The following is a 12051-nucleotide window of genomic DNA, read 5'->3' as shown; positions in this document are numbered from 1 at the left end:
AAGAACAATGACAGCTGGCTGTTGGCTGGGGGTTGCTTTTAGGTTCTAGAGGCTGACCTCAGTTCCTAGCCACGTGGCCTTTTCATAACATGGCCTTTACAGTTGGCTACGGTGGAGTCTTATATAAGGTAAAGTAATCAAGGGAGTAACAATTCCATCATGTTTACAGGTCCCATCTACACTCAGTGGTCATGTACCCCAGGAGGTAGAAATCTCAGGGACAGCTTAGACTTCTGCCTGCCGTAATGGTTTCTAGGCAGTAATAAGTTTTCTGGAAAGACTGAGAGCAAAAGGCATGTAACAACTGTGTCTGCCCTCCCCCTCTTTTTTGAAGTTCAGAAAATAAGTTTTACTAGAAGCCCCACCCAGTTGACTTCCGCTTATATTTCATTAGCCACAACTACCCTTAGCACAAGGAAGCAAGGAAAATAAAATTTTGGTTACCTACAGACAATCAGGATTCCGTTAGAAAGGAAGAGGAAATGTTGCACATTATGTAAATAGAATAGCCAGGGCAGGAATGGAAATGCCAAATGGAGAAAACAAATCTTGTCTAGTTTAGGAGAAATGGAAGTTAATGAAAAAAATCACATAAAAGCTCCCACACAGGATTAATCTGAAAAAAATCTCATAAAAGCTCCCACACAGGATTAATCACTGTTAACATTATCATATTTCTTGACTACATCATATTATATGCAGCTTTTAAATTTATCATGAGAACTTTTTCATGGTAAACTCTTTGTAAATATAATAACTGAATAATGTTCCATCTTAAGGATACACCATAATAACTCTTATAATTAATCCCCAGTAATTAACCCTACCTTTGGGTAGCTTTAAACTTTCACTATTATAAATAATGTCATGATGCATACTTTTTACATAAAATAGTTTTTACATTTAAGATTATTTTATTAGGCTTTATTCTTAGTAGAATTACTGGGTCAAAGGGAATGGACATTTTTATGGTTCTTATTACATAACTTCATATCTTCTTTCCAAAAAGATGAGCTGACTTATACTTGCCAACAATGAATAGAAGTGTTTGCATGAAAACACTCTACAATCCCAATTTCATCATCGTGTCAGTCTGTTTCTTATCTTTATATCAAAGAAAAATTCGCTAAGTATGCCTTTTTTGACTTCCTCCAAACTTCTGATAAAAAAATGGGGTTAACTCCTCATGAGGTCCGAGGTTTGAGCTATGTGCCGCTACCTTAGAAACTATTCTTGTTTAATGTAATTAAATAATTAGTAGTCCTCAGGCACCATTTGAGACAATTAAATTTACCCATTTTCCTTTGGAGCCAACCTTGTCCACAGGACATTATGGGGGCATTATACTAAACCTAAGATGCAAAAGGCAGTGTTCTGAGCATTCAATCTGAAATCTTTCTTAGAGGAGAAAACGAAGTTAGTTTGCTGTGTTAGCTCTGCCTTCTCTGGGTCATCTGTTTGTCTCACACCACATCCTTCAAGCATTAGTCTTTCCCTTTGTGATAATACTTTGCTCTGAATAAACCCCAACACCGTCTTCTTCCGCCTTTAGCACCTTCTGCAGACATGTCCTTAGACTTGGTTTGAGCTTCCTGACCCAAATTGGGTGAGTTCAGACCACCCTTGAATCTGTTCTGAGTTCACTTCCCTTCTCCTTCTAGCTTTTAGACGTGTTATTTTTAAACCTGATCTTACCTGAGATATTCCTGTAGTCAAACTGTTTTCTTAAGATCTCTTTCCTGTTTCTTTTTCGTTGGGTTACTCATGATTGCATAGTTAGAATTTCTGTTTCTGAGCTTCCTGTCCTTGTTTTTTTCTAGATTCAATCTTATGGATAGTTTTTCATCTGTGAGGAAAACCTACATAATTTTCCATTCATTCTTACGTATTTCTAGTTTACAGTTCATGAAATATTTATAGATGTTCTCTTTCCTTCCTGTTGTATGGGTAAAATAAAGATATTAGGACTTCCTACACTATTCATGGTTCAAACTTAATCACTCTCATTTTCTTTGTTCTGCACCTTTGAATGTGAATATTAAAAAATACATACTCCTTATGAAGAACTTAGAAAATAACCAGAATTATAAAACAGAAGATTAAAATGATCTGTAATCAAACCACCAATTGATTTCACTTTTTAGCATTTTGTCTGTTTCCTTTCTAATCAGAAATGTGTATATATTAAAAAGAATTCCATCCTATCCCTTTTAAGCCATATTTATCCTTAAAGTGTCAACCCATAGAATTAGCTTATTAGCTACAGACCTATAGCTACATATACATAATGCCAGAGGGAGGAGGAAGAAAAAAAAGTAAAAGGTACCCAGGTCAGCAAAAAGGGCTAAATTGTCTTCAGAATAATATTTTATGATGCAAGAAAGCATGTAATACATCTTAAGTAGTTCTCAGGAGCAAAGTCAATATTTTTAAAGTTTACATTTGAACCAGAAACATCCTTTATCTGGAAAAGTTATTGTCCTTTTGAATCTATTTAATTCAGTAGAATTCTATTAAAAAAATAGAAAATCAGAACTGAGGTTAAGTTTTAAGCTCCGAGAAGCCTCTTTTGTTCCCTTTTTTCTTCCAGAAAAAATTATTAAGCAACTACTTTATGCCTTTCTGAAGAGGTACTTCTTGTCAGGTCATTTATGGTTCAACTTTGCATTTCTCTTTTTGTATGTCCAATATAAGAGCCTCAATTGTCCACTTATTCTGCATATGTTGAAGTTATCAGATGCCACTAGATATATATCTGTTTGATAATGCACAACTATGTGGAAAAATATTTTTCTATTCCTTTTATAAATCATTGCTTGTATCTGTCTAAAACGTTAATGCATATATCTGCATTGTTGTAGATGATTGCAAATGTCTATAAAACGATAATAGTAAATACCACTGAGGGTTTCCTGTTTTTTGCAATGATTCCTCCCTGGCCAGTTGTCTGCTCTTACTCCTACCATTCCCCTTCAGCTCTCCCTAAAGGTTGTCCGAATGTAAGTTTCCATCTCCTACATATTCTGTCTCTGAAATCACAGAAATTGGCCAATAGTGTCTACATGACCTAAATGGGGTCCCTTCTAGTACCACTTCTCTCCTGGACTCAGAGTTGCTTTAGTCTCTAGCATGAACGCATGACTGAAGCCAAACTCATTAGCGTTCTCCCCCAGGATTCCTCCAACTGAGTTTGAGGGTAAGAGGCCTTTTCTCTTGGGTGGCAAAGGTGTGAGGATGTAAGCCCAGAGGCTGCTATCTAGGCAGCTATCTCCCTTTTTATATGCAAAAAGCTGCTGGGCAGATAGAGAAAATGAAGCTGACCTGATGGTGTTTCAGAGTCTAATTTCATTTCCTAAGGTTCTTGGTGTGGCCTTAATTTTTTAGCAATTCTGTTACTCCTGGGAGCTACCCTTCAGAGGACCTAGGCAATTCAATGAGTTTCTGATTTTTGCAAACAAAACCTTACGGCTAATCACGTAGATGGAGCATACTCGTTCTAGTAAATGACTGGTTAAATAAATGCCTCATGCTTAAACTTTCAATGTGAGAAATCTTTCTCATTAAAAGAGCATTATTCTTAGGACTCTCACGAGTTTAACTGCATTAGTCAAGAGCTGGAGATAGTCTCAAGAGTCACCTTCAGTCCTGTTTGGAAAAAGGCAGAGTATAAATTCTCTCCTTGTGCTCCTGATGAAACTGAGTCAGAGAGAAGACTTGATCTGTTTATAATGACTGAGCTCATTTGTAGCAACATCAAGGCTAGGTCTCAGGTCCCTTAATTCTCTGTCTAAAGCTGTCCTGAGTTTAAGGGAACTTCGCTATAATAGATTTCCCTATAATAGAGCAGCTTACAATGTGTTTTTTTGTGATTTTTAATCGGTATTAGCCCATTTTTCTTTCCCTTTTACCAGCCAGTTCATTCATAAGTTACTTGTTGAGCACGTACATCCCAACAGGCCCTGTATCAACTGCTGGTAATATTCCAAGTGCATAAGAGTGCCACTTCTGATTTCAAGAATTTTACTGTCTGGTGAGAAGGTAAATTTCTAGAAATCATTGCAATCATGCATGATTAAAGTTACTATAGGAAACTGCTATGGAAGCACCTAAGAGAGCTACCCAACCCTACCCAGCTCAGGTTGGGGTGGAGCATTGGTCAGAGAAGACTCACCAGAGGGGATAATCTCAGGACCTTGTCATTACCAACCAGGCTCTTTGGTTACAACTTGGTTATGAGCATGATCTCACTCTGCTCTGTTAAAGTCATGTTAAAAAACAAAACAAAACCAAAAAACACATGTACTTCATTTCAGGCGAGGCTCAGAAAAATGGAAAAAGGCAAAAATGGAGGTAGCAGTACCTAGGTAAGGAGTAAAGAAATCCACAAGTATGATACTAAATCAGTTAATAAGTGTCTCTCTCCACCCACCCCCACAACTGCCATCCACACCACTCCCATTTATCCTACCACCACTCCTGACCAAAAGTTGCCGAACTGTGTGAAGAGGAGCACCAGCCCTGTGAGACAGAGCATGAGATCAGTGTTCTGTGATCAGATAAGTTGATGAAACACTGCATACTCATTCTCTGCTTGGAGATGGGAGAGGGAAAGGGGAACAGCTCACTTCTTGCCAAGCCTCCCCGCCCAACCTGAACCTGCCTTTTCTTGACTCCCGTGTTACTGTTGCAGGTCTTTCTCTTCTGCTCCCAGTTCTGCCCTGTTGCTTTGGTTTCCCTCATGTCCAACCCCCATGATGCTAAAGTTCCTCTCCATTTAATGCAAGAAGTTCCATCACGTACCGCATTCTGTGACTGTCTGGGATTCTGAGTTAAAGAAACATTTTGATAAAGAAACATCTTGAATTATTTTTAATTCAAGAAACATTCTGAATTATTTTTAATTGTGATAAAGAAACATTTTGAATTATTTTTAACTTAACATTCCTAAAATTATTTAACCATAGATGCTTTTCTTTTTTTCCTGTACTATCTTATGAAACTTCAGAACCTGCTTTGAGATATCTTACTTTAACAAAGAAGGATGTTTGTCCCTCCAAACACTCCCATATAAAACTTTCATAATATGCAATGTTGTTTTATTTCCTAAGTGTTGTATTTTCTTTTCAGGGCCTATTGTATGCCTACACTATTGCTGAGTTCTTTTAAATATCTCATCTCGTTTTATACACATTCACAACAACCTTGTGAAGTTGGCATTATTTTTATCACAGATTATAGGTAAAGAAACTGAGGCTCAGAGAGAGGTTATGGTGACTTCCCTGAGGTTACCCAGCTAGCACTGGCAGAGCTAGGATAGTTCTGAGTCTTTCTATTGCACCTTTCCTCTTCAATAAAGAAATATACAAACAGTAAAATTTCAAATTGACTAAAAGATTCTAAAACTGGGGAATGTACCTGAATTTCATCCAAAAATTCAAAGCAGGATTCAGATGAAATCCCTGTGAATCAGGTAGATGTCAGCAGCTGAATACCTCCAAGTGAGATGTGTTTGCTCTGGATGGGCAGAAGACCTGAGATAGAGATGGAGTAAGAATAACCCAAGCAACGCACATTGAGGGGATGGCCTGAGGCTTAGTTTGGCTGGAACCTAGCCAAGAAAGGATAGTCAATGGAGATGAGAGAGGAGAGTTAAGTTGCGGCCATGCTGGTTGGCCCTCAGTGTAGTGGTCTGCATTGATTCCGAGTAGGCAAGGTGAGGCAGCAAAGTTTTTTGAGCTGGGAGTAGGGATGAGGTATGGCCATCACTACACTTTAATGAGAGTAGTCAGGAGACAGTCTGGCAGGAATATGGAGGACAATTGCCATGGGAAGGAAATGGAGGCATGTGATCAGAGAAGAGATTACACAGGGCCTGACTCAGGGTGAAATGTCAGAGTGATTGTGAGAAAGGAGGATATCACCATCATCATCATGAAGCAGAGGTGGAAAAGGCCTGGGCTAATAAGATAATCACAGCATGGCTGACTCCACAGTGTATGAAAACGCAGAGTGTAAAGACTTTGATGAATAGTGCCTGGTCCAGGGAAAGTGCTCAATGATTATTTGCTGAATAATGAATTATTTCATTTAGTTACATGATATTTCGATATTACACGATAGGAACTTCAGATTGATGTATCTCCTCTTTTTTTTCCTATTACAAGTTTGTAGAATGAAGAAAAGGATAGTGTTATTCCACATCAGGAAGAAGAAAATTATTTAGCACATGCTAACTACTGCTTCAGGGAGGTTGCCCAGGCTAAGAATGACTTGATATCTGACTGAGGAATTTAGGAGTTAGACAACAGGGGTTAGAAGGGAGGAGTAGACATAGATTCTATGTCTACTAGGGTTGGGGCCAGAGTTCTGGTAGCTAGCTAGCATCATGACATTCTAAATACAAAAAGGTGACTAAAAGATGAATTTGTTTAGTTTTATCAACACATTCACTTTTACTCATAGTTCTTTTTCTATATGTTTTCACCCAAGATAACATTATTCTAACAACGGTGGCAGAATGTTGCCTACCATATCAGTAAACAAAGGATGTTGCAGCCATCAAACCATCACATTACAGCTGCCCAGACAGTGAGCCCTGAGGGACTTCAGGATAGAAAAAGGACACCCCCCATCTAGCAGTCAGACACTGCAGCCGCCCCTGAGTGTCCACCCTGAGGAGACTCAGGATGAGAAAGCACAGGATGCTGGCCCCAGATAGCTGAGATGCATATCAAAGGAATGATTTCAGTGAGCCCAGACCCTTGCATCTTCCCATACATAGAAAAACACTAAATTCCTTAACTTGAGATATCTGGTTTTCTTTAACTAACAGTAATCTTTTGATGTTCTGACTACTTGATCTTTGTTGCAAAAATTCCTATGTATCCAAGCTCCTCTTTTACCGCTTCAGAACGGTCCCTCGGAGCTATCCAAGAGGCTGTGTCCAGGCTTAAGTTTTGTCCACAAATACAACATAATTCTCAACTTTTCAGTCAACAGTACTATCTGGAAAAGCAATGATTTCAAACTCTCTACTAAAAAGTTAGTTGAGGGCTGGGCAAAAGGATCATATATAAAGAAAAAAACTAATGAAGTTGTTAAGCTAGAATTGACCTTTCATTCAGTTTCATAAAGTTCTTAAGAGGAAAAGATGATATTAAAATAATTGTGTATAATATAGAGTCATAAAAATACATAATGTTACTCAGCTTCTACTTATGCCCCAAATAAGATATTTCTAATCTTGGTAATTCTGTCAAGTGGGTGTTATTCTCTCTAAATTGTAGGTGAGGCCCAGAAAAATTAAGCATTTGTCTAAGTTCATCTAGTTATTAAAAAGCACAGGTCACCTGAAATCATTTTTGAAGCAACAAGATATGAAGAATTATTTTTAAAAGAGTGAAATCAGTACTCCAACGTAGGTCCACTCAATTGCAAAGCCTTTAGCAGTTCAGCTCAATTTTTATAAACTGGTTCAGTCAGTCTTCCTTCGTTTTACCTAAAAAGAATGGTGTCAAATCATAGCTGGAAAACAAGATAAGAACAAGCAGTTTGACTTGTGAAGTAAATTCTGTTGTGAATATGTTTTCCTTTTCACTCCCTACAGAAATTACCCACATCTGAAATTATTTTTAGGTTGAAACCTGAACCTGTTACTCTTCTGAGGGCCTCATTGATTGGTTCATCCATCCATCCATCCATTCATTCATTCATTTGTTCATTTGTTCATTCATTTACCCAGTATATTCCAGGTGCCTACTGCCTGCAGGCACTGCGCTAGACACTAGGCCACAGCAGTAGGGCCCCCCGGAGCCCCCTGTGCTGTGAAGATACAGACAAACAAGCTGTTACATATTGACCAGTGATAGATTCCCGAATAGAGTGGTGCTTGTCGCAGTCTGGGGGAGTTAGAGGCAACTTCTTATGAGAGGTGATCACTGAAGAATGACTTAAAGGGAGAAGGTGAAGAGAAGCAGACACAAGAAGGGAGCATGTATTCATCTGAGGATGTATATGTAATGTCTAAGTGCTTCATCTGTGTGTAACATTTAATTCTAACACGTACCCTGTGAAGTGTAGTTGTCATTAACCTCATTTTACAGATTAAGCAGGGAAGTCTCAGGATTTGGACTTGCCCTTGGTCCTGCAGTAAGTGGCAACCAAGTTTCAAAGCTTGACTCCAAAGCCCGTTCTCTTTCCATTACTTCCTGGGACAGCAATGTTCTAGTCTCAGTTCTTGGATTTGGCACATAGAGGTGTCAGAATGAAAGCATTTAATCACAATAGAAATGAATTGTAAAGCGTACTTTCTTCTCATAGTTAGCATTCCATAAATATGACTTTGGATTGAGTAAGTCCAGCCAATACTGTGGCTAAGTAGGTTATCCTATATGTGTTTCAGTTTCCTAATCTGTAAAATAGGTTAATAGTATACCCACCTCCCATGGTGTACTAAAGTTAATGAGATTATTTATATATGAAGCGTACATGCATAGGACCTGAGTGAGGGTTCCATAGTAAGTGTACAATAAATGCCAGCAATTATTACTATTAATATTTTGTGTCTAGTGGGCCATTTATCTTCTCAAACTGATGAATGAGAAAGTATTTTGACTGAAGGCTTTTGTTTTTATTAATAAGGTTTATTAAATCAGGCTAAATGATAGTTTTTACACTTATGTTTATTCTTTACTCTCTTTTTGAGATGAGACTTCAGTCTTCATTCCTTCAGCAAACATTTATAGAGAGGATTATGACACAGTAGGATAAGACCAGGGGCTCTGGGCTTGAGTCTTGCTTTGTCATTTAATAGCTCTGGAACTTTCTGGGGTCATAGTAGTGGCTGAGCATGGGCTAGAGAATCAGGTCCCAAAAGTTTGACTTGCTGGCTGTGTAGCCCTGGGAAAAAATTTTAACCTCTCTATACCTCAGTTTCTTCACCTGAGTTTTCATGAGGACTGACTTAGTTAATACAGTTAAAGTACTTAAAAGTTACCTGGCCTATAAAAAGTTATCAACAGGTATCAGCTAATTTTGGTAACATTGTTTAGAGTTCTCTTATTACACTAGGCTCTGTACTGGGAACCAGGAACACAAACATAACGACAATAGGCAGTTATGAGTCAATGGTAAGTGCCAGGTGGGTAGAAAGTGCCAGGGAGCACTGAAGGTACATTTCAGAGTGCTGAAAGATGGCTACTCAGAAGCAATAATGTTTCTAGAAACAAAGGGTTGTGCAAGCAGCAAGAACTAAGAGGTAGCCTATGTGATGCTAAGCAAGTCACTTTCCTTCTCTGTTGCCTTAATTTCCTGATGCATCAAAGATAGCAGGTTTAATTAGTGATGTCTAATTTCCCTCCCTCTTTAATATTGGGTGGTTCTCTCTAAGTTTGGAGATTCTCTACTGCTGAAGTGGGGTTCCAGATGCTGCTGGAGTGGTGAGAAGGAGATAAGGGAAGAGAGTTTTAAGGAAGGTGGCCCTGGGACTGTACAGAAGAGGGGAAAAAGAGGGTATGAGATGAACTTTGACATCTAGTGTGTAAAGGACAGGGGCTGAGCTAGGGCGATGGTGGGGATGGGGGAGGCATTGTCAGAGGGACACAGTCTTCGGAGTTGATTCTGTGAACTTTCCTCTTCCTTCTCCATATCTCCATGCTGACAATGGGACTCTATCCTGCGTTGAAATCAGAGACAATATGGCTCCATCTGTCCTTCCCAGTGCCCATTAGATAGACTGAAGTCTGCTAGCTTTCAGATAATAGGACATGATTAGGATGTAGTTTGTCTGAATCACACTCTCCATGTCTGTCTTCCTTTCATGGAGAAGTGTGACAAAGTGCAAAACCATGGGCTCTGGATTTAGGTAGACCTTCGCTTGGGCACTTACCAACTGTTGGCCAGAGACTCTAAGACATCAGCAAGGAGAAGAGGAAGAGAAAATATAGAACCTTTGAGGATTGGATTGGGAGCCCGATTTTGCCCCTTACTGTCGCTGAGACCTTGAGTCTGTCATTAGCTTCTCTGAACCTTACTTTCCTGTTCTGTCAAATAAGGGCAGTACCTCCCACCTTGACTTTATTTTGAAGATTAAATGAAGTGCCAACTTCTGAGAACAATGTCTGAGATATAGGACTCAGTTTGGAGGCGCCCCAGTAGAAGCTCATGATTGCCAATGGGAGGAAGCAGTTACCCAAAGGAAAGGAGGAGTGATATGGGGGATAAGGGAGGAAAAAAGTGCTATACAGACAAAAATAAAGGTGTCCACTGTGCTTTCCCCACATTAGACTTGAACTACAGTAAATGAGAGCTAGCAAAAGGTTTGGCAGTTATGTGCTCCATAAACAAGTGCTGAATCTTCTTAGAGAAAGTATTTTCAAAACACCTGTTCTGTGTGAGACTTCTTACACTGGTGTTATTATCTAGTGGGCCACCTTCTCTAATTAAAATTTCACAGGGCTGAGGAATTTAGTGCCCTAACCTCAGAGCTTCTGATACACTTGGTGTTATGTTGGAGGCTGATGTATTTGGAAAGATTACGGGAGGATGAATGCTCTGCCAGCTTCTAACTAGGCAGATGTGAAGGTTTTCTGCTAGAAGGTTTTTGCTGTCTGGCACCGGGGGTCAGAGATTAAATAATTTGCCACCAGACAGATGTTCTGAAGAGCTAATTTAAAAACTGACACGTACCCAAGACCTCAGATAGATTTATATGCCTTCTTCTGTGGGAAGATCAGAATCATCACAGCTTAAAATCACTGTATTAAATGTTATTTCCGGAGAGTTCACAATTGAAATAAAAAGGAGCATCTTTCAAGACATTCTTAATTATATGAGTGCGTCTCAAATCTGGATGCACATTTTAAAAAATTTTTATTGGAGTATAGTTGATTTAAAATGTTGTGTTAGTTTCTGCTGTACAGCACGGTGAATCAGTTATCCATATATATATACTCACTCTTTTTTAGACATTTTCCATATAGGTCATAGTATTGAGTAGAGTTCCCTGTGCTATACAGTAGGTCCTTAATAGTTATCTATGTTATATATAGTAGTGTGTATATGTCAATCCCAATCTCCCAGTTTATCCCTCCCCACCCCTTTCCCCCCTGGTAACCATAAGATTGTTTTCTACATCTGTGACTCTATTCCTGTTTTGTAAATAAGTTCATTTGTACCATTTTTTTAGATTCCACATATAGGTGATATCATATGATATTTGTCTTTCTCTGTCTGACTTGCTTCACTCAGTATGACAATCTCTAGGTCCATCCATGTTGCTACAAATGGCATTATTTCATTCTTTTTATTGGATGCACATTTTAAAGAGGTGGAAGATCTTTAAAAAATACTTATGCTGGGCCTCATCCCAGATCAATGTCTGGGAGGAGGGTCCTGGTAATAGATTTTTTTGAACTCTCCAAGTGACTTGAATATGCAGCCAGGACTGAGAACTACTGATTTAGAAATAAAACTATTTTAATATCTGTTTTAATCCTTGGAGGTACAGTCATGTAATGTATGGAAGCAGAATAGAAAGTGCAGTCAGGGCGCTCTTGGTTGGAATGACAGATTGACCAAGATCTTGTTCCGCTCTGGTTAAGTTACTCAACCTTGTTAAAGGTTAAAGTTTCCTTACCTTTAAAATGTGGTTATTAGTTCTTTAATAGATTTTTGTGAGGATTGGATGTGAACAATATCTCATAAGTAAAGCACCTGCTATATGCCCAGCTGGGAGTAGACACAGTAATACTCTGGTAGTCACTACCATTTGTTTTTACTAAAATGCTTTGTTAGGCATTTTAAGCTTATTTCTCAGGCATGCTTATTGATATAAATTAAATGATTCTGAGCAGAGACATAAAGATGAGCACACATCAACCTAAAGTAGTCAGCACAATAGACCATCTTGTCATATTGCAAATATGTAAATAAATCACAGTCAGATTCAGTCTAAGTGTACGTGTCTTGAAAGCCATAGGATGTATAATTTTATCAGGCAGGGTTTGACTATTCATGCTCACTTTGCACAGAAAGGGAGAGGGAAGTTAGTTC

General features: G+C 38.7%; 1 protein-coding gene and 1 long non-coding RNA gene across 3 annotated transcripts in view; both read left to right on the top strand.

Moving 5' to 3' along the window:
• LOC309605146 overlaps positions 1–12051 on the top strand; it is a 303910-nt gene that overhangs the window by 124808 nt on the left and 167051 nt on the right. The gene's annotated exons all lie outside the window — the stretch shown is intronic.
• RAB38 (RAB38, member RAS oncogene family) overlaps positions 1–12051 on the top strand; it is a gene marked incomplete at its 3' end in the record, with an annotated part of 63099 nt that overhangs the window by 45469 nt on the left and 5579 nt on the right. The window contains exon 3 of one of the 2 annotated variants that reach the window (XM_082340534.1): positions 4314–4364. The exons of the other annotated variant lie outside the window; for it this stretch is intronic. Coding sequence (XP_082196660.1) covers positions 4314–4364 — 51 coding nt within the window. Of the gene's footprint in view, positions 1–4313; positions 4365–12051 lie in introns of those variants that run through there. 2 annotated transcript variants of the gene reach the window in all.

The sequence above is a fragment of the Balaenoptera borealis genome, assembly GCF_965194805.1.
Source record: "Balaenoptera borealis genome assembly, chromosome: 11".
NCBI classification, from domain to species: domain Eukaryota; kingdom Metazoa; phylum Chordata; class Mammalia; order Artiodactyla; family Balaenopteridae; genus Balaenoptera; species Balaenoptera borealis.
This window is presented reverse-complemented; position numbering and strand designations above follow the sequence as displayed.